Source organism: Anarrhichthys ocellatus, unplaced genomic scaffold (assembly GCF_004355925.1).
Source record: "Anarrhichthys ocellatus isolate YVR2014 unplaced genomic scaffold, GSC_Weel_1.0 scaffold21, whole genome shotgun sequence".
NCBI lineage: Eukaryota > Metazoa > Chordata > Actinopteri > Perciformes > Anarhichadidae > Anarrhichthys > Anarrhichthys ocellatus.
Window position 1 is genome coordinate 1,331,473 of NW_022280051.1, and position 21,383 is coordinate 1,352,855.

The window sequence follows — 21,383 nt, forward strand, 5'->3', positions numbered from 1 at the left end:
CACACACATGCATGCAAACTTCTGTAGGGTATTGCAGGTTTGCCTGGTCCCATTGGCATTGATGGGGTGCTAGGATTACCAGGCCAGAAAGGGGAGATGGTAAAAGTGTTAATGATTTTAAAAAAAATACACATTTTGAACCAGTCCACTAAAAATTCTTAAATATCAAAGTAGTGAGTAAGCAACTGGCTTATAAATGGCGAATACATACTCTTTGTTTTTTGCAGGGTCAAGAGGGAATTGGTGTACAAGGTATTCAAGGTCTTCGTGGAGAGCCGGGAGAGAAGGTACTTTGCAATGGACTTGCAAAACTAACCATAAATATGGACGATTATGATAATTTTATTGAGAGTAGAATATACTGTTTTTTTCAAGTTCTGAAATTAAAAAAGTTTTCTGTTCAGTGTCCACAATGCCACATAGCGGTTTCTATCTACTAAGATAATGAGAAGAACAGGCTGATTGTTTTTTATGGGGAAGATTGTTAAGGTGGGGCAGGATCACACTGGACGCAATAATATAAAATCCCATTTTCGTTTCAGTGTTTGAACTGTTTTTTTGCAGGGATATATTGGTTTAACAGGAACAGCTGGCCCAAAGGTAAAAAACATGAAAAAAAAACACATTTGAACACTCTGAGTGTGACATTATGGTTAAAAGCCAAACACCTGTTTGCAAAATAACATTTGTAATTCATCTTTTAAGGGTGATCGTGGAGAGCAGGGCCTCCAAGGAATCATCGGACTTCGGGTGTGCATTTCATCACTATGTTCTGTTCAATAGCTAGCAATGAGTTCATGCATATTTTGCCCTCAAATGCCTATTTTACAGCTTAGTCTCATGAGAGTAAACCAGTTTAAGGGTGAATATTGAATAAGAATCGATGATGAAAGAATTCAGAACCAGTGATTTTTTTTTTTTACCTGCAGGGGAAGAAGGGATTCAATGGGGAGCAAGGGGTCAAGGTGAGTTCATCCCACACACGTGTCCACTCTCTCTTCATCAGTCTGAACATAATTACTTCATAATTAATATGATAAAGTAAAAGAATCAATTTATTTCAGCCAAGAGTTATGCTTGCAATTGATTTATTAATACTGTGTGCATCCATATTCGTGCAGTTTTCAGTGTTGCATACCTATTTCTTTTGTCTTTTTAGGGAGAACGAGGAGAGATGGGACCGATAGGAACACAAGGACCCACAGTGAGAGAGGATTTCATCTTGACGAGACACATATATACACATGTTGAAGTGCTAAGACAAAATGTAGCTTACAATGTCTTACAACTTGCATATTGCCTGCACAATGGAGCATGTCATAATGTCCCACTAAACCAACAAAATCATATTTGCCACTGACTCACCTGAGCATATTTAAATCCCCTTTTTAATTTGTTTTTGATTAGAAATAAAGCCTGAGGCAGAAGCAATATATTCATCAACTGGGACCAAATGGCGGGAAATGCTGTCGATACACCATCTATTTAGTGTTTTCTAACGTCTCAAAACAGACATTTAGATTACGATGTATGAACAAATAAAGAAGCCATTTTGTTCTGGGGTTTCAATGATGACGATCATGCGTCAAATTGTCATACCTCAGTGGCTCTCTTTATCAAATGGGCCATTCTGTCATGCATCGCTGATTTTTAATTTGATGCAGTTCGTCTTTTGGAAGTGACTATCGCAAAAGTATTGGCGTCATGAGGACCATGATCCTGTCCTTTGTAATACAGCTTTGAACAGAACAGCTAATAAAGTGCTGGCTAACAGAAGATAGCAGGAAGTGATAGTTTGTTTATATGGTGTTTTAGAATTGATTAGAGCTGAAAGTAAGTCGAGGAATAACAAGAGGTTTGATGTGTCGATTGGCACAACATATAAAGTAGCAATCGTAATAGAAACGGCAATAGAGAATTCAGAAATATTTTTAATTCACCTCGATCTTTCCAGGGACTGACGGGGCCATTGGGGTTAAAAGGAGACGAGGGTCCAAGGGGAGCCGCTGGAGATCCTGCCAAGGGTGTAAGAACACTACTTTACTATAAACTTTAGAAATAGAAGAACTTTAGACTCACAATCAGTCTTCCTTTTTTCATCCCAACAGATAATTGGCCCAACTGGAAAAAAGGGTGCCAGGGTAAGTAACCAAAGTCCACTTTGGTTATTAATCCAGGAACATGTTTTCTGTTGTACCATGCATCACCTCTCTTTATTTTTTTAAACACCTCTGAGCTGTTGAGCACATCTACATTCTTCTGCAATTTTGTTTTTCCGCAAAATTGACTACAGATGTGGGGTTTTGAGAAGTTGTTGGAAAGTGTTGCATGCTGGTTAGGTTTTCCCAATTAGTCCAAAGATTTAAACTAGTGACATCATCTAACCGTGTTCAATTTAGTCACAACCTTAGTTGTTTGCCAGAGGGAAGTGATTCTGTTAATGTTTTATTCTGTCGAGACATTGTTAATTAATTGGTCGGGGCATTTCTTGACACTCAGACTCAGTCCTCTGGGTCGACTTATCAAACACAATTAAGATTTTCTCTCATTAGCTTTTGAAGTGGGTCTGAACACTCCACTGATTGGGACCCCCTTACTCTCTCAGTCTACAGGGTGCCATTTAAAGTGAAGAGTTTTGTTTGGGAACTGTTGTTTGTTCTGGTGACAAGAGTCATGTTGACTGATGTTCCGTGTTTGTGTCCATGTGTGTGTATTTTTCCTGTCGGTCAGGGAGACATTGGTCCAGTCGGCGCCACGGGCCCCCAGGGAATAAAGGGTGAACAAGGAGACAAAGGAGACAAGGTTAATAATGAGAAATAATTATCATAATTTCAGCATGTTGTCATTTTTCAGATTTACTAAGAAAATATTTAATCAGTTCGAGCAGAATAACTGTTTTAGAAATATATAGGTATGGTTTGTGTTAATGTGTGCAGGGAAGTCCTGGTTTTGGGATTCCAGGACAGCGGGGACCAAAGGGAGAAAATGGCGAGAGGGTGAGTCACCTGAAAAAGTTAAACCTTGTTCTCATCATATAACACTGAAGCAGAAAACAGCTGGTCATTGTATTCATGTTTAATCCTTTTACATTTCGTTTACAGGGAAATGTTGGTTTGTCTGGAAAACCAGGACCCAAAGTAAGAGAAAAATACTTCTTTCTTAAAGCTGCTCCAATTAACATTTTTTATATAAAAAATTAGTCAAATGCAAAATTAATGTGAAAGCATTCGCGAGTACCGACCCTACTAGTGACCCTAAACTCTACCTTTCATGTTATTGTTAAAATGTTGCTGTTTTGGTTCACTTTGACCGCTCTCATCAACCTCATTGCAGTCACAGCAGCTGTGTTCTATAAAAAAAGCTGTAAAAGCCTAAACGTGCATTACTAGCTTAGCACTAAACAGCAGACGGACAAAGTTGGAAACTAGCTGGTGAACAAAGTGGAGCATTTAGCGGCTAAAGAAACAGATTTTTTGGGGTTAGAGGAGAACAAATCGAAGCTAAAATAAGATTATATATTCGATTTTGTCAGGTGGTCAGTCACATGACTCTAAATTAATGCTGATGTTGCTCCATGTCTGCTCAAGGTATAAATATTGTGGGAAACTAATGCCCAACAAGGGTTTACCTCCTAGTGGCTATTTTGTTTTTAACTTTCAGTATATGAAGGATTCCATTGCAATGATCAAAATCCTTAAAACCTACTTAAAAATCTATTTCATTTCATGGCTGTTACTGTTACTAAAACACAAGTCATCTGTTTGTCCAGGGGCGCGATGCCTCTAAAGGTGACAAAGGCACCATTGGGTTAGCCGGCAATCCTGGAGAAGCAGGATTAAGAGGTAAAGATGTAAGTAAATCCTGAGTGGCTGTTACAGCAATGATACAAGTTGTTTGTACTCTAGAGCACATTTCATATGTATTTTCCTAATGAGGTTTTTTTTTCGTAAACACATCAGGAGAAAGTATTTATTAAAATGTGAGACAAACACAATATGGGATACGTGTGATATGTACGGATGAGAACTGGAGCAGGGAAATGTATTGAATACAAGTATTAACAACGACGGTTGACTTTGTGTGTAGGGTGCACCTGGAACTGGAGAACAAGGAACTAAGGTACAGTCAGGATGTTTAATTGATGCTTTAGTTTGGTTTGTAGGTCAGCGATGTTGCTCAGGAGGTTAGCTAGTTCCATGATGATCTATAATCAATGCAGTCGGATACTGAATTTACTTACTTTAAGTGGTTACGTTGTTTTGTCTTTCACAGGGAGAGCAAGGATCACCTGGAGAGCCTGGTGACAGAGGAATTAGGGTATTTATTTTGTGTTTTCCAAGATTAAAGGCAGAATAATACACATATTTTGATTTTGTGTCTACTAAGACTTTTGATGCAAACAGCAATATGAGGATATGCTCTTTTTAATTGCTGTTGATCAGGGTCCACTGGGGTTACCAGGTCGACCAGGGGACCCAGGAGGCAAAGGAGACACTGGGACGTCTGGCCTGTCTGTAAGAGTTTCATTAGACTTAAACTCATAATGTCACTTCTGTGGAAGTTGTCTCTGTTGAACCAAATCATTTTTCCGTGAAAAAAATCTGCCTAAACAGCAATGTTTCAAGATAACTTTTGGTTTTCTGTTCTTGAAGGGTACTGATGGAAAGAAAGGCGACAAAGGGGAGCAAGTATGTTTGTATTCGCCAATGATCAGCATGTTCATTGTTTCTCCTGGTTGATCATCCTTCTGTTTCGGTCACCATCTTCAAAACTTGCTGTCCCTCTGTGACTTGATGATTTCTATTTCGATATATTTACTAATTAAGTTGGGCTCTTTGTGTCTGCCACCCACCAGTGCACCTACTGCTTTTCCTTTGTGTTGCAAATATGGGCCGTGTTTATCAGTGTGACATGTTAGATTTTTAACTCTTGTTTTATTGTGCTCTTCTTTTGATCGTGCTGCCGTTGTCACAAAGGGAAAACCTGGACCTCCGGGAGGACAAGTAAACAAACCTCTGTTGTCTTTTTTTTTTTGACAGCCTCTCATCAGTTCAGCCATGTTTGACAAGTGCATTCATTGTAACGAAGCTTATAAAGGGAAAAAGAAAAAACACCAATCTCCCATAAGACCGTGCAAAATTAATCTCTGTTCTCAATCTGCTGAAATTGTCCATCAATTAGCAAGTTAACTTTTTATTTATGATTTTTTTCCTACCAGATTGTTGCAGACAACAACATAATGACCAGAATTATTAAGGTAGCGTGAAGAATAACTATGCTATATTCTATTTAACTTATTTTAAACTATTAATTGAACACCTCTTCTCTTATCTTTGCTTCAGGGTGAACCAGGAGAGCCTGGTCAGCCTGGTTTGAGAGGAGAAACGGGTCTGCTTGGACCAAGAGTGAGTATCCCACAAACATAGAAACTGCAAGTTCAGAATCCTGCTGATCCCGATTACCATAGAAAGCTGGGAAATCTTTTAAAGTATCAGATAGTACTGAAACAATCAGTCCATTAACTGATTAGTCAACTTGCAGACAATGAATCTGCAAATATTTGGATAAGAAAATAATTGTTAGTCATTTTTCAAGCAAAGAATTTGCCATTTTTTCTGGTTCCAGCCTCTCAATTGTAAGGGTTTGCTAGTTTTCTCTGATTTATGTAGTAATTTGAATACTTTTGGGAAGTTATAGTTAGTATTTTTTGTATTTGGTAGGAGACAATTATAGTTAATTTCCCCAATATTGATCTCTCTCCACAGGGTCCAGAGGGGAAACCTGGACAACCAGGACCATCTCTGGTACGTTTATGCGTCATTTAAACTTTATTGTGATACTGTTTGTGTCAGCGATGATGTGTTTGTCTTGATGTAAGAAACTGTTTGTTTTGCAGGGTGGTTCTGCAAGAAATGGACTTGATGGTTTATCAGGGACACCTGGAGTGAAGGTAATACCAACTTGTGCTCACAGTTTTACTTGTATTATTACAATCTGCCCATGATAATTCCATTGAGCTTTGTGCATTTACACTATGCGCTTACACTCACAAGTTGTTTCATTATAACTGCAGGGTGACCAGGGGAAAAAAGGAGAGTCTGGTCTGGTGAGTAACAACAATGTTTTATTTGTAACTTTATATTGTTCATACATAGTTAACCATGACAAAAAATGTTTTGCTCAAATCAGAAATAGATTCTTTATTTTGACGGATGTGTGTATAGATATGCCATTTGTGAGTGTTTTGTACCAGTACATAATACTATTTAATACTGTCAAGAGTATATTGATTAATTGAAAGGCTTGTTTTTTGTATGTGTGCATGTGAACAGAGGGGAGATAAAGGAGATCAAGGACGGGCTGGGATTGCTGGAATGCCTGGTTTACCTGGAACTCCAGTGAGTATCTCTCCGAATCACGGATCCTGCGGCTAAACATTACAAATCCATCCTTTACATTTCTTATGGTGATATTAAGCCAATCTAACATAATATATTGTTGTTTCAGGTGTGTAATTTGCACAAGCCTTCTGCTTTTCCACCATAATAATCCATTTAAAAAGCATCTCCAGAGATTGTGATTGCTTTTTTTCATCTGCTCTACAGGGGAGACCTGGCATTGACGGCAAGAGAGGCCTGTCAGGAAAAGATGTGAGACACATTTTCATCAAACGATTACAGCACTGTGCAGAATGATACCCACTGGATTACTGTTACGCTTACTGACTGTACTATTTTGACTTTTCAGATGTTTTAAATGTGCTGCTATTGTTAAGTGAATTATTAAAATCGAAAATGTATTTTCTTCTCACAGGGAGAGCGAGCACCGAAAGGAGATGACGGCGAAAAGGTCACTGAAATTTATTACAACGAACTTAAACATTTATGTTTTTTTTTATACAATTGTAAACTTTCCTCTCATTCCAGGGGGGCCATGGAGACACGGGTGCAAATGTAAGCGGTTTTGAGATAAGACAAACAGACATTTATGTTTGTGAGAAAACTGAGTGTTTTTCTTCCTTCTCAGGGTAAAGATGGCAGTAAGGGGGAACCAGGACCTCCAGGTCTGCCTGGTAGGCAGGTGCTTGTCACATCCGAGGTAAAAATCACCACCTTGATAGCGTTGATAAATCAGGACCACCTAGACCTGCCAGACAGCCCAAACTTGACTGATTTGTACATGAATCCGTTCTCAGGGCGCCTCCATTGATGACATCCGAGAAGCATTTCCAATCCCAATGGGTCCTCCAGGAGCTACTGTGAGTTTTGATGAGAACACAGAACACATTTCTGAATATTTATAGCTCATGAATAATGGCACTTTAATTCAGCTGTTGCATGGCATAATTCATATTTTGCCTTCATGGCATCTGAGTCATCATTCAGCGATGACTTTCGTGCTTTCATTGTGGGGTGCAATGAATTGTGCCTTTATCTGATATGGCAAGCTTAAAAAAAATGTTTTTTTTGCAGGGTGATAAAGGAGAAACGGGCCTGAAAGGAAACACGGTAGTGTATCATTGTTAACACACAAAATCATACGTATATGGAAATGAGATTACATTATGATCATTTAATTGAATGTCTCTATAGGGTGATGCTGGAGCTCCAGGGAAATCTACTGAGATGAAGGTAAACACAGGGTGTACTAATCTCTCCTCAAGGATACATGTTCTTGTTTTGCACCTTGAACATATGTTTCCCCTCTTATTTAGGACATTGAAGTGATGTTTGAAGCCTACGGTATAAGGGTGAGCTTTGAGCATTGTTTACATTTTCAGTTTGATAGAATTGGTAACCGTGTAGTACAGTTTGATCTTCTCAATGAACACTTTCTTTTCCCCAGCTGCCTTTGCTGAAGGCTTTGATTGACAGGCTGCTGCAGGATGGAATAGAGGATCTGCTTCATGTGCTTCGCAACTCCAAGAAAACAAAAGAAAACACAGAAACTCACACCTCCAACGTCATCACTGAGTTCACAGTACGTAAACTCCAGGGAAGAAGTGTGAGAGTTATTTAAAAAGTGTCATGCATCTCACGCCTCATGGGATTGTAATACACTTCTACAAATATTTTCTGAACAACATTAAAAGATGCTAGCTGTGCTTCCAAATCAGTCGGAATGATTTCTTCCTGAACCCGTATGCATTCACCTAAAAACTTTAAATTCTCCCAACTCTTAATAGTCAGTTCCATGGTCTCTTTTTTTCAGCAGCCGTTTCAATCCCGAGTCCTTTATGTCATTAAAAACGTCCAAAACAAAAGAGCAGTAAGAACAAATTGATACTTGTTTTTTTTATTCATTTGTTTCAACAGAATTCAGTGAAGTTTGACCTCACCAGCCAGCCGCTGAAAGAGTTGGACACCATTGAGAACCCTGATTTAGATGGACCGCTTCCAGAGTCTTTGACAGTTGTGAGTAACTTAAAAATCTTCATCTTGAATCTTTAAACCCTAAAAAAATCTTAAGAAGTCTTTCTGTTGTTTCCAAGACAAATCAACTTGTCTCCAGGATTTTAAACAGGAAATAAATACATTTTAAACAGGAAATAAATAAATCTTTCAAATTGCCGCCAGATGTTCACCCACTGTGCACTGTATATCGTGACTCACTTGCTTTTAGCTTAGGCAGACGCTACTAGTCCAAAATATTCTGTCTTTTGGTTTCAAGGACCCTTCAAGTGAAACTGCAGAGGGTCCGACTTTATGGACCGGGTCCACCCTGAACGGGGAGCGGGAGCTCGACAGGATTCACATCAAGTTAAAGGGCTCCAGAGAAAAGGAGATGGTGGATGGGAACAGTGGAGGCATATCTTCCCTCAAAATGAATCTGACACTGGTCAACTCGACGTTCAATTATACTGCGACACAGGAGGTGAGGACATTTTACAACAAAGTATGCTGACTTTAAATGTACGATTTACTGAACTGTTGAAAACATGCTGAGTACATTAAACATGTTAATATTTGTTTTGTTTCTACAGAGGTAGTTTAAGATCATTTTTCAGCAACATGGGATGAAACCAAGTTGTGCATATTCACACCCGGCAGTTTCTGGATGTTAGCGCAGTGGGATCTCAGTGTCTTACATTACTGATAACATTATCATTGACATAAAATAATAATCATTATTAGCATCCTTGAAACCAAAAATTCGATTTTCATGAAAGGTCTCTCCCTGTGCTTAGCTCTCACATGCTTTGCCACGTTTTTGATAAAAAAAAAAAAAAATTGAAGTACTGAAAACCTGACAAACCTCAGATGTCAGATACAGTTTATGTTGCCTAACGTTTATGTTCTGTTGATTACAAAAGGATCAAAACAAAAATGTGCCTGTCAGACGGTTTCAGGGTTGCCAGAAACTGTGGCGGAGACTGTCCTCCTCGCTCAGGAAGACTCCCTGAAGAAGAACTCGGGACAAAAGAAGAAGAACAGGGAACGTGGGAAGGTAGAGCAAACATGGACATCTTATTGGTGACTGCGTTTGACACTGACTGATCAAAAACACGCATGAGTATTGTTTCATTTATTATATTTAACATAAAACATATTCGTTTGTTTTAACAAGTTGTAATAATGTTTCTTGATTGACAACTTTAATTTATAATATCTAAGGACCATAGTAGTATTTCATGTTTTTGCTCACCCTTCCTACTTTTCAAGTATTTACCGATTTCAGTTAACAATCAACTCACAGAGTATGCTTCAACAATTTCATGAAAAAAACAGAAATACTGTCATGACCTAAGATCAGTATCTGCCTGGAAGGTAGGAAAGGCCTTTATATTCATACAGCACATTTCATTACACGTTAGCTAAATGTGCTTGACATGAAAGTGCATACAGCAACAAGTGACATTAGAATATATGAAAAACTAATGAGATAATCTAATCAATTTATGGAATGCCTCCAAGTATATTTGATTTGTAATAAATGGGTAGAAACCGCCCGTATGGTCCTGTACAAATAGGTCTAAACCGTTTAATAACTTTAACACGAAGGACTTCCAAACATCTTTATGTAAAAGTGTTACAATTTTTGACATTCATTAACTACCTATTCCCTTTTTATACATCACCCTCAACTTGCAGTATCAACCTCATAGTTTCATGCTTGATCATAAACGTCTTAAGCATGAGAAACCTTTCATTTGTTTTTCTCTCTGACTGTGAACTTCTTAACCAGGGCAAAGGAAATAAAAGACGACATAAGAGGCAGAGACAACGCCTGGTAAATGTCCTGGAAGGGGTCCAAACTAAACCTGAAAACTTAACTCATCTTTTGCCCCAACTAAACAAAATAAAAACCAACTAACACATCCATTAACATAACATTATTTATGTGTAAATAACAGCTTTAGTACTTAAACTGTTTTAAAAAATCATAATAAACTAACATTTTTAAGATATAACAAGCAGACTTTTGATTTCATTGTATACATGGTGTGGCTGGTAAAACTAAATGCATGCTTTTGTCTTAACGTCCTTGTGCTTCTCATTATATTAATAACAGATTTGATAATAGTTTTATTTTGCAATCGCTTGGCATTGTCGTCTTCCAGCCATCGACGCACATTATAAATGATGATGTGTAACAGTATCTTCCTGTAATTATTGTCACTTCTCTTTTATCTAAAGACAAGTGATGAGGACAAGCAAGAAGAAGAAGAAGAAGAAGAAGAAGAAGAAGAGGAGTTTTATAACAGCGAAGACTACAGTTATGAATACGAGGTAGGCAGCTGCTGCGATGAATAACTAGTTCATGAACTGTGGGAAACTTCAGTTCGAAGTGATGATCGATGACGTGGGGTTGTTACAGATTTGGAGCGATGTCGTGGTGGGTGGCTTCTTGCTAACAGACCTGTCATCATATCAGGTTTTTTTTAATAGCAGCGTATCATTTGTGCCCACGCTAAACACTGGAGAGAGTTGATTAATGACACACCCACTACCTGAATTAATCATTAAGAATAAATTAGTTCGTCATTACAGCTTACTGCATCTGCTCTGCACATCATCCACTGGGGTCTCTGGAGGTTGGGAATGTTTAAAAGTTATAATGAAATATTTTTTTTTCCTTTTTTTTAAACAGGAAGAACTTTCCCCAAGTGACTCTTCAGTTTCTAAGGAGAGGAAAGACAACAGACAGGTAAATGTGCTTCATACAACATCTGTTTTAGCTGGATTGGGAATAAAATGTTTTGCAGCTCACCCTCTTCCAGTGGATAAAAAGGTGGAGGATTATTAATCGGTAGCCTAGATGATAACAAAAAGTAATTTACTGTTGCACGACTGCACTCTGATAGAAAGGAAGCAGAGACAGCTGAGCTCAGTTATGAGCAATAATAACATATGTATGCTCATTTTATCTTTTGTAGGAGGAACAATTACCCACACACAGTCCTGCTCAGTTACAAACAACGGCGGGAGCCTCCAGTCATCCTCTAACACCCTCCACAGACAGACAAATAGATGCACAGGTGAAACTACACTCAATGTCTGATTTATTTCTTAAAATTGTTCTCAACATTTACATATATATTTTATATATAATAAACGTATATCAAACGCAACCAAGTACCAATAAAACAGGTCAAAATCCCTCATCCCAATCTATCCGCTGACATACACGGAACAAAGAAGTGTAGCGGTGTGTGTATATAATGTGTTTTTATTTCTCAATAACCTTTTTTTTCAAATCCCCTAGGTTCTCTTGACAACCACACAGCCACTATCTCAACCCACGGGTGGTATAGAAAAGGTAAGGGGGGGGGGCAGCTGGACTTGTTGGTGTCACATATAGAATTTCTAATCAACGCGGTGCTTCACTCTTGAGGCGCTATTGTCACTGTCACATTCTTATCTGTCCTCTATTGTTATGACCAGGATGAAGTGTCACTGCCTACACCTCCCATCACCACAGAAGAAGCAGACAAGGTAGAGCTTTGATTTGATTTGAAAAGGCTTGAATCTTAACTGAATGTGTCTGAAGACCCTTGCATGCCTTGAAATGCGAATCTCTTTTATTAACGCTAAACACAAGACGCCTGAAAATGATGGACAAGTGCTGAAGAAATGAAGGATGGGCTTCACTTTCTCCGTGTCATAATATATGTAATAACATAAAAAAAAAACATGCTTTAAGTAATAAGCACTTGGCATCACATTTCAAGACCTTTTCTTCTTTCTATTTCCTTTAAAAATTTCACCAGTGCAAACAAAGTGCACATGTTTGTATAAGGCTAATTTGAATAGAGTGGGAATGGAAATATAGCATCATAGACATTACCGAAGCATGAGACAGGAGAGCATTTCTGAGCGGCATGCTTTGAGCATGATTTCTCTATCTTGCCTGAATGGGAATGAGCAGAAATAGTGACCTAGTCTCTTCTGGAATGATTTACTGGCAAAGAAACACCTCCAGAGAGGTATACTTTTAATACTTTCTCTGTCTCATTTTTTTTAAACAGGATGTCTCTTAAGTCCCAAGACACTGTGACTATAGGGTGTTAAGCATAAGAAAGCACACACTACGTGGAGCGTGTGAATAAACTGTGAACTGTTTTGCTGGTGAGGAGCCCTGAACCTGACCAACGTTTCATGAGGAAGGACTTCTTTCCACACAGAGACCGTGTCACTCACACCAAACCTATGGCCATACCAAAGTTCATATCTCGTATGGGGGCTTTTATTTTGAGTAGAGCTATAATGAAAATCAGGCACTGTTAAAATATATGAATTGTTTCCTCATGTCCAGTTTATTTTCGTTCTTCACTTTGTTCAATGTAAACGCCAGTGTAGCCTAAACCTTGTCTACAACTCCTAATTTATTTATTTAGACAAATACTTCTTTGTAACAAATAAGACATCGGATAAAACACAGAAGTTGGTGCCAACAATTTCAATATATACGTATATCTCCTTTTGACAAGTTGTACTGACATTTTATTTATTAAAACTTGGAAATGTGTTGTGTTGTTACTTCACCAAACATCTTTGAACGCCAGTGATGTCATTCAGAATGTAGTGGTACTATAATCACATCTGCAGCCAGGTCAAACATTCTTTTCACTGGTGAAATTTTTCTCTGTTAATACATTGTTGTGTCTGTGTTTTAACCTCTCTGTGCATGTATCCTTCAGTAAAAAAAAATATTGAAATGACTTTCTCAGCAAATTTGTGTCTTCCTTTCTTACATTTGAACCACGAGCACACACATTACCACAGCTGGTTGAAAGGAAGCATCACAATGATTGCGCTTGATTTGCTCATGAGAAGCTTTGGGGGATTTCACAGGTGCCTCGATTCCAAATCAGGGTGAAGAAAAGCGCGCCTTGGCCCGACACCATGGTAAGTGTCTCCTGGTTTTGTAGAAAACAGATTGATATATATAATAAAAAATGGCAGTAAAAATCTTTTTGTTATTTTAGGTGTTCATGCCAGGTGCCCCAGGTGGAAGAAGGCATTTCAAGGAGGCACAAAAAGTAGGTTTTTCCAGTCTTAAAAATTAAAATGTCCTACATTTCATCAAATAAAGTATGAAAATACAATTTCATGGTAACCATCCGTGGAGCATAATGTGATTGCCCCTTCATTTTAATTTCAGCATCTGTCCTCTGGAGCTCAAGGTTACAACAGCTGGAATGTAAGTCTGTCATCAACTATTAAAACATATATATTAATCCAAATTAGGATGTTGCGACTTATATATACAATGGTTTGTGTTATAAAATGTGTTTCTCTAGCAAAAGATGCAAGAAAACTCTGACCTCCAAACACATTCCAGGAGGCAGATGCAAGAGCGGAGGGAGAGGCAGCGACACAGTGATGCAGAAAGAGAGATTTATACAGGAGCACGAGGAGGAGAGGAAGCGACTGAAGTAGAAAAAGTGGAGGAGTGGGAAATGGAAAAAGAGAAAGGAGTAGAGACAGATGGAATTGCAGAAACAGGACCTGGTCCTGTCTATGGGGAGGAGGAGAGGAGTGGAGACTACGACTGGGAGACGGAGGAGGACGTCGATCGAGAGAGAGGAGGAGAGGAGGAGGACCTGGAGAGGGAGAGAGAGAGGGCAAGGATGGAAATGGAGAGGGAGAGAGAGGAGCTGGAGAAAGAGAGGGAGGCCGAGTTGGAGCTGGAGAGAAAAAATATGGAGAGGGAGAAAGAGCTGGAGAGGACAGAGCACGAGGGTGAGAGAGACTTGGAGAGGGAGAGGCAGGAGTGGGAGAGGAGGAGGGTGGAGATGGAGAGGGGGAGAGAGGGGGGTTATGATGAAGAAACTGGACAGCCGTACCCTCCAGAGTATTTTTACCTCAAGGTAAGGGCACAACATTTTAAAAACATGCTCAACATTATGAAATACTCAACTTGTGTTTTGCACAGTAGGCAGTATAAATGTCCTCTAATGTACTCTACGTTTCTTATGCAACAGGGACATCCAGGTGAGAATGGAGCACCGGGACGAAAGGTGACTAACGATATTTTAAATACAACTTTATTGAACAGGGTCAACCTTGTAAAGCAAACAAAATCAGAAATGTTACATTACGAAGAATTGAACATCATGTTAATTCCAGGTACTGTCATATTACAGAGTCAGTCCTAATGTAATTTAAAACACGAAAAAATGGTAAGTGTTTAAATTTTGGGAGCATTGATTTAAAGGCAGGATTTACCGAGTCACTGATATCACCTCACTTATTATAGTTTAAAGCATCATTATCATCATCGTGAGATCACAGAGCAAGAATGACAGTCGCCACACATCACCAGTCTATAGAAATACCACCGCTGCTCTGCCCACCTACCCACAGTGCATCAGTAAATCAGCATCAGAGCTGAGGGAGAACTTCTCTCCCATTATGCCTGTCAGTGAAGCCATTTGAGTCCAGGCCTTTGATGTCACCCTCTGCTCTATTTCTGTGTGACTGGGAGACAGTAGAGTAAAGCAGACGTTAATAATTCCCCTTGTTAAACATGCTGACAATTCTTTTTTTATTATGTATTTACGTGCATGAAGAACAATGTGCTGAGGTGCACTTTCTAACTGATATTTGCTCTTTTTGTCCACACTTTTTAGGGGGAAATTGGTGAAAACGGACACAAGGTAAATACTCGTAATCTGTAATTAACATCGTTATTTAAGTTTTTAACAGTGAAATCTGGTAGTTGTGCTTTTAATTAAAAGAAATGCCAGTGAAATATGTTATCGACATGATGTTTTGTGGTTTCAGGGAGAGCCAGGCATTGGCCACAGAGGTCCAGAAGGCCAGGCTGGTCCTCCAGGACATAAGGTTCAAGAAAAAAAAACACAAGCAATCTCTTCTTTACAACATCCCTTCTGAATCAATTAATCCCCACAGTCGTTTCCATCACTCTCTCATTGATTGACTCTGCTTCTCATCGCTGTTTTAATTTAGCAAATGTAATTGGCTCAGTGACTCACTCACTCATTTAAAATTGTGTTTGAGCATGTAAATTGCTAAAGGAAAATAATCGACTTTATTTGAAAACAATTATTCAAAATGAACAGAAGAACCGAATTTTTTACATGGCATGAAACAAAGTGAACTTTAACTGTGTGCTTGTCTCCAAACATTTAATTAGTTTCTATCTTTCTCTCCCATTTCCTCTTCCTCAGGGTGAACCAGGCGAGCCAGGGCCTCCAGGTGCTCAGGGCATCCAGGGTATTCGTGGTAACACGGGCATGCAGGGCTCCTACGGACTTAGGGGTTCCCCGGGGGACTCGGGAGAGCCGGGCAGGGAGGTACATCATTAAATATCAACTAACAAGTTGCCATTTAGCTCGCTTTGGTGTGAATGAATGCAGAAATGGACAGAGAAGGTTGTTCTTCTGGTGTTTAAAATAGAGACGTAAGAGGTTTTGTGTGTTGATGACGCAGGGTGATCGGGGGAAAAGGGGGAAGAATGGATCGCCTGGAGCTCCTGGACCTCGAGGAGCAGGAGGACCTCACGTAAGAAAATACAAATAGATACATTTGCAAGCTTTTCTGATTTGAGTGATTTTTCATGGAGCTGTTCACTCAGTCCAAGAAATACACTTATAATGTAAGCAACTTAGCATCATATACAGTGAAGTTTTCCATACGAAGTTTGAGTAAAACTCTTTCAAATATACTGTTTGACTCTCTTTAATCATTCTTTGATATTAGGGACATTTTATCTGATCGTATGTCAACTGGAAATGATGATATTTTCTCTTTCTACCACTGCATCTCTCTAATAAAGGGTCCTTCTGGTGTGCCTGGAGTCAAAGGAGAAAAGGTGCAAATACTGCATATATGATATTTGGGTCGAATTAACTTTTTACTTTGATCGGCCCACGAATCGAACGTAATATTGTGAGAACTTGATTTATGTTCGTAGCAGCAGCATACTGTTTACATTTGTGCAGTGTAGAAAAACGTTGACCATTCTTTATAACCCTATTATGTATCCTCACCAGGGTACCAGTGCTCCTGGCGAGCCTGGTGCCAGAGGGTTGCTTGGCTTCCCAGGCAGAAGGGTGAGTTAAGCTCAGCCTATTCATCACAGACAAACCCTGTGACGGGGGACAACACCTTGAAACATGTTTAATCTATTTTTTAGCTTTGTTTATGTCATGTAAACTATCACACACTGATTTGTTCACCAGTTTGTGTGACAGCTTATCCGATCTTTCCCCGGTTTATACCCTTACTGTATTTAGCAGACTCCTTTCTTTTCTTTCCAGGGTGAAAAAGGCACTCTCGGCATTAGAGGAGCTCCTGGGTATTTAGTAAGCAACTTTTCAAAACCATACAACTGAGTAACAAAATTTCATTTAAGACGATCAGAGTTTCACTTTTGTACAAAATCCTTTTATTTGAACCTTTTTCACTAGGGTCCAAAAGGCTGGCATGGCAGCAAAGGTGAAAAGGTGAGCTGTTATTTGACATGATTTGTCAAAATTTAGTTTGACACACTTTTAAAATTGATATTTTTTCACTTATTTTACCAACTTAATTAATCATATACTGGAAATTATAACACTGGAATACTATGATGTTTGATGCCAATTTGGAGACTGATTTAAGCAAACAAGACTTTGCAAGTTGATAGATGTTTGGCTGAAGCAGGCAACATACGTACATACTTTGATACATTCATGCGGTTTTCTGACCTCTGTCAGTGTGTTCTTCCAAAGGACTGCTACTAGTAACTTGATGTTTTTCTATTTATGATGCAGTTTCTGTAAAAATCTACACACTATGGTGTACATGCTGGTGCTGCAATGTCTGAGATGCTAGATGATCAATGTACTTCTCGACCTCTTGTACTTAATATTTACAGGAATAACTATGAAGCAATATATGTACGACATTCGGAATTGAAATAGTGTATGTATGGGAATTAAAAACATCTTTCTTTGCAGGGTGATCATGGGTTACTTGGAGTCAGAGGAGAAAGGGTATGATGATTTCCATGGTTCTTTGTGGGGCTTTGCATGCAGTTTGTTTGCTTGACAGTACACATTATGTATCATAGAAGAAGAAGTACACCATATTCATGGCTCCATATATATCCATTGGAAAACACATTACTTGCTTTATCATTTATTGCAGATTACATTCATTTGCAGCTGTGTTTCACCATTTAATCACTTCCTACAGGGGAGTTTGCTTCAAATCCAAGGACCCCGTGGATTTAAAGGTTCCAAAGGAGAGGCTGTGAGATCATCTATTCTATTAACACAAAGTAACACATTTCAATGCAACTTTATTTGTTCTTACAAGGGTAATTGTACTCCTTTCACCACCCAGCTCAACAAATATACACACAATAAATAAGAAAAGAATGTCCTTAATGTCAAAGCTATACAAATCAAATGCTGCACACTTGGAATTCGAAAGAAATGCTTTTAATAAACCTCCAAACATATCTAAAGCGCTCACAAAGTAAACGCATAAGAAGACCGATGAAGTATTGAGTAGATGTTTTGTTTCAGGGTGAGCGAGGCCTACCGGGTTTTGATGGTGATAAAGGAGAAAAGGGCGAGGATGGTCCTCCTGGAGTCAAGGTAATAAATCCTGATGTAAACATTTAAAAACCACAAAGAAGAAGAAAACTTTCCAGAAGATATTTCGAGCATGGATATGTGATGTCAACAGTAATGTTATACAGGTCATCATCAAGTCTGTGATAGACAATTATCAGTTTGCTTCATACTTTGATTTATAATAAACGGCACTGCAAAAAATACATAACAATGGAAAGTCTTTTAAATGTTTTTTGAAAGGGCATAAAGGGTGATGCAGGCACCAAGGGGGCATTGGGGCGCTTTGGAGCACGAGGACCAGTAGGCCAGAAGGTAAATAATGGTTCATTTGAATATCTTGGCACTGCAACAACACTAGTTTAACCATTCAACACTTTCATGTTAGTACTGTGTGTGACATGTTCCTCTTCTCCTACAGGGAGATCCAGGAGAGCCAGGAATTCATGGAGTGATGGTAGAGCTACAGTACAAACACGAGCAAACACGCATTCAGTAATCGTAAATTGAACCAAAATTCAGTTCAAACTTCAGGGAATCACACACAGTAAAAACACACAATTTGATTTAAGGGTCGCAATGGAGATCACGGAGATGATGGGGCCAAGGGGGACACAGGAGACAAAGGACTGCTGGGCGAGAAGGGCAATCAGGTACATTGACAAACAATATATAACCAATCGTGATCCTTTCGATTTTTAAAGAATCAACCTTTTTTTTCACAGGGTGATCAAGGAGAACCAGGCTCACCAGGAGACCATGGGGAGAATGGAGAAAAGGTGGAAGCACTTATAATTTGTCACAGTTTTCCCACAAATAATTTTTTTCCCCACCTCAGCTCCGTATGAATCTTTTGTTGAGTTTCAGGTTCTCTATTTGCATGATATCACTATCTTGTCATTTCTTTTACCTGCTATTCAAGGGCTTCATAGGTTTACCTGGACGCACTGGGAATCCAGGCCTGGATGGAGAAAAGGTTAGGCCTAAATTAGCATGTTAGATCAAAGTTACACGTTCTATAACAATGTCATGTGAAGAAATTCTGCCGGTAATCTCCATTACCTTGTCTTTGCAAAACAGGGAGATATGGGGTTACACGGAATCCCTGGTGTACCTGGGCTGAATGGACTCACAGGGCGCAAGGTAAACATTCAAGTGTTTCCTCTTTTCCCCAAATGTATACAAACTCACAATCACCCTTATCACTTCAGGCCGATAAGGGACAGGGAGGCATCAATGGTGCTGATGGTGCTCCAGGAGTGAAAGGAGACAAGGTTAGTAAATTAACATCAACATCACTGGTCATTATCCATCTCATTTTACTGATTATCTGCTTGTCACAGTTGTATATTGTTAAATTCCCAGGAAAAAACTATGTGTTTTTTTTATCTTCCCCTGTACACAAAAGACGTCTTAGTGTGTTAATGCACTTCTTTACTCCATGCAGGGGGAATCAGGCTTCTCAGGTTTTCCAGGGTTTAAGGGGTCTTTAGGGAGTCCAGGAAGGGATGGAGATGAGGGACCACCAGCACCTCCAGGACCCCGAGGGGTCACAGGACCTAAGGTACCGTGTTCCTGCTCCCTCAGTGTATTTAGGAAATATGATAGTGACTTGTATATTTTGAGCTGCTGATGAATTAAAAGAAAAATGGAGGAAAAACATGGGCTTGTTATCAACGTCATAGATTAATTACCTCATTATATCAGGTTATCAAGCTGTTCTCTTGATCACAACTTCACTGCATCATTTTTCTCAAGATAACAGATTGATAATAGTTCCCTCTAATCAACGGTTAATCTCTGTTTGTGTCACGTCCCCTTTTTTATCAATAATGGCGTACTTAAATTATATAATTTATGAAAGCACAGTTTGATATGACAAGAACATAACTTTTTAAACGCAGGTAAACCCAGTATATGCAGCCAAGAACATTCCTAACTACGGCTAACTAACTACATTTCATGAGGATTCAGGGTCTGAATCTGCTTTCAGGATACAATAAAATCAGTTTGGATGCCAGTTCAATGCCCTCGTATTAACTTATCTAAGAGAATAAATGCATGTATGAGTATCTACTTGCTTCAATGCCAATAATCCTGTATTTATTTGTTAATGCTTGTATGAGACAGAGCAGGTACTTGTGCACAAACACAGCCATCTGTCAGTCTTTAAAAAACTTTATATTTTTGTGCAAAAAAGTCCAAGTTACAAGAGGAGACTTGAATGTGACAGACCACAATGGACAGGAGGATGAGCTGAGCTTGATTACAGTCATCATCATGTCTGTGTCTTGTTCAGAGAGACTAGCTGCATGTGCTCTGTATAATGCAGCAGTGGAGACGGCACAGTCATGTCCTTAATTAACATGCATACACATACGTAGAGGTCTATTTCCGTCTGCAGCTTTCAAGCAATATCTTCCTCAATTAGGTCCTTTCAGCAACAGTTAGCAGACTTTCAGTGTTGGCAGAGAGCTGGAAACTTATGAGGATATACAAAGGGTGTAGCTAATTGGTCTGTCTTTCATTATGCTCAGCAGGTTTTTTTTTTTTTAAATAATCTTAAAACTCACAATGTGTTTTCTCTGGACACACTTTGATTTTTGTCAAACAGGGGGACAAGGGCAGAAGGGGCAGATCGAAGCAATGTCAGAGGGGAGGACCCGGTATTCCAGGACTAAGAGGACAGAGTGTGAGAGTCTTGCATGAACACACACACACACACACACACTTTTTGTGTGTGAAAGGGAAATTGGTGGATTTTATCTGTCATTGATTACGGTGATGTAAACTACAATTTCTGTTTGCAGGACTTTTTGTGTTTCCTTGTTCACAAAGTCTTTGTGTTTCTGCTGAGTGCAAGATATCGTAGACATCAGAGAGTCTTGTGTGACTGTTTTCTCACTTGGCTGTTTGTATTTACGCTACAATATGACATGAATGTGGTATTAATCTTGGTTATAGATGCTGGTTGTTCAAATTAAAATGCTTTGTACAAATAATTATAGCTTTAAATATAACTAAGCTCATACATTTGTGAATGTGTTTTTGCTTTAGGGCAAAATGGGTATTGAAGGAGGAAGAGGGGAGAAGGGGGAGCCTGGACTCTCAGTACGTGTTTATCACAATCACAAACACAAAGACACACCATTAAAATACATACTGTACATATACAGAGTTAGCTAAATGGATTAACTTACTTTGAATCTTGTCATTCTCTGTGTCAAGGCTGAAGAAGTGAAGGAGCTAGTCACCCAGCAGGTGGTAGAAAAGTGTGGTAAGATGTGTGTGTGTGTCTGTGTGTTTGTGTGTGTGTGTGTGTGTGTGTGTGTGTGTGTGTGTGTGTGTGTGT

At 39.1% G+C, this 21,383-nt stretch overlaps 2 protein-coding genes across 2 annotated transcripts in view; both read left to right on the plus strand.

Moving 5' to 3' along the window:
- col7a1l (collagen type VII alpha 1-like) overlaps positions 1-14,044 on the plus strand; it is a gene marked incomplete at its 3' end in the record, with an annotated part of 35,243 nt that extends 21,199 nt beyond the window's left edge. The window contains exons 37-81 of the mRNA XM_031859283.1: positions 28-99; positions 228-287; positions 565-600; positions 706-750; positions 930-965; positions 1,160-1,204; positions 1,955-2,026; positions 2,109-2,141; positions 2,731-2,802; positions 2,937-2,996; positions 3,102-3,137; positions 3,770-3,850; positions 4,087-4,119; positions 4,273-4,317; positions 4,443-4,514; positions 4,653-4,688; positions 4,977-5,003; positions 5,219-5,257; positions 5,343-5,405; positions 5,766-5,804; positions 5,897-5,950; positions 6,074-6,106; positions 6,333-6,398; positions 6,606-6,650; positions 6,814-6,849; positions 6,927-6,953; positions 7,027-7,098; positions 7,196-7,258; positions 7,473-7,508; positions 7,593-7,631; positions 7,715-7,750; positions 7,846-7,980; positions 8,316-8,414; positions 8,671-8,874; positions 9,340-9,447; positions 10,186-10,230; positions 10,638-10,730; positions 11,092-11,148; positions 11,378-11,479; positions 11,707-11,760; positions 11,886-11,936; positions 13,296-13,349; positions 13,430-13,483; positions 13,606-13,644; positions 13,745-14,044. Coding sequence (XP_031715143.1) covers positions 28-99; positions 228-287; positions 565-600; positions 706-750; positions 930-965; positions 1,160-1,204; positions 1,955-2,026; positions 2,109-2,141; positions 2,731-2,802; positions 2,937-2,996; positions 3,102-3,137; positions 3,770-3,850; positions 4,087-4,119; positions 4,273-4,317; positions 4,443-4,514; positions 4,653-4,688; positions 4,977-5,003; positions 5,219-5,257; positions 5,343-5,405; positions 5,766-5,804; positions 5,897-5,950; positions 6,074-6,106; positions 6,333-6,398; positions 6,606-6,650; positions 6,814-6,849; positions 6,927-6,953; positions 7,027-7,098; positions 7,196-7,258; positions 7,473-7,508; positions 7,593-7,631; positions 7,715-7,750; positions 7,846-7,980; positions 8,316-8,414; positions 8,671-8,874; positions 9,340-9,447; positions 10,186-10,230; positions 10,638-10,730; positions 11,092-11,148; positions 11,378-11,479; positions 11,707-11,760; positions 11,886-11,936; positions 13,296-13,349; positions 13,430-13,483; positions 13,606-13,644; positions 13,745-14,044 — 2,904 coding nt within the window. The remainder of the gene's footprint in view (positions 1-27; positions 100-227; positions 288-564; positions 601-705; positions 751-929; positions 966-1,159; positions 1,205-1,954; positions 2,027-2,108; positions 2,142-2,730; positions 2,803-2,936; positions 2,997-3,101; positions 3,138-3,769; positions 3,851-4,086; positions 4,120-4,272; positions 4,318-4,442; positions 4,515-4,652; positions 4,689-4,976; positions 5,004-5,218; positions 5,258-5,342; positions 5,406-5,765; positions 5,805-5,896; positions 5,951-6,073; positions 6,107-6,332; positions 6,399-6,605; positions 6,651-6,813; positions 6,850-6,926; positions 6,954-7,026; positions 7,099-7,195; positions 7,259-7,472; positions 7,509-7,592; positions 7,632-7,714; positions 7,751-7,845; positions 7,981-8,315; positions 8,415-8,670; positions 8,875-9,339; positions 9,448-10,185; positions 10,231-10,637; positions 10,731-11,091; positions 11,149-11,377; positions 11,480-11,706; positions 11,761-11,885; positions 11,937-13,295; positions 13,350-13,429; positions 13,484-13,605; positions 13,645-13,744) is intronic.
- Positions 14,045-14,074: 30 nt separating this feature from the next.
- LOC116390043 (collagen alpha-1(I) chain-like) overlaps positions 14,075-21,383 on the plus strand; it is an 11,107-nt gene continuing 3,798 nt past the window's right edge. The window contains exons 1-24 of the mRNA XM_031859284.1: positions 14,075-14,314; positions 14,429-14,464; positions 15,077-15,103; positions 15,231-15,290; positions 15,638-15,763; positions 15,900-15,971; positions 16,246-16,281; positions 16,463-16,522; positions 16,730-16,774; positions 16,880-16,915; positions 17,411-17,446; positions 17,649-17,705; positions 17,984-18,055; positions 18,275-18,346; positions 18,453-18,488; positions 18,604-18,684; positions 18,757-18,810; positions 18,954-19,007; positions 19,112-19,174; positions 19,243-19,305; positions 19,479-19,595; positions 20,646-20,723; positions 21,089-21,142; positions 21,260-21,308. Of these exons, the coding sequence (XP_031715144.1) occupies positions 14,075-14,314; positions 14,429-14,464; positions 15,077-15,103; positions 15,231-15,290; positions 15,638-15,763; positions 15,900-15,971; positions 16,246-16,281; positions 16,463-16,522; positions 16,730-16,774; positions 16,880-16,915; positions 17,411-17,446; positions 17,649-17,705; positions 17,984-18,055; positions 18,275-18,346; positions 18,453-18,488; positions 18,604-18,684; positions 18,757-18,810; positions 18,954-19,007; positions 19,112-19,174; positions 19,243-19,305; positions 19,479-19,595; positions 20,646-20,723; positions 21,089-21,142; positions 21,260-21,308 (1,624 nt within the window). The remainder of the gene's footprint in view (positions 14,315-14,428; positions 14,465-15,076; positions 15,104-15,230; positions 15,291-15,637; positions 15,764-15,899; positions 15,972-16,245; positions 16,282-16,462; positions 16,523-16,729; positions 16,775-16,879; positions 16,916-17,410; positions 17,447-17,648; positions 17,706-17,983; positions 18,056-18,274; positions 18,347-18,452; positions 18,489-18,603; positions 18,685-18,756; positions 18,811-18,953; positions 19,008-19,111; positions 19,175-19,242; positions 19,306-19,478; positions 19,596-20,645; positions 20,724-21,088; positions 21,143-21,259; positions 21,309-21,383) is intronic.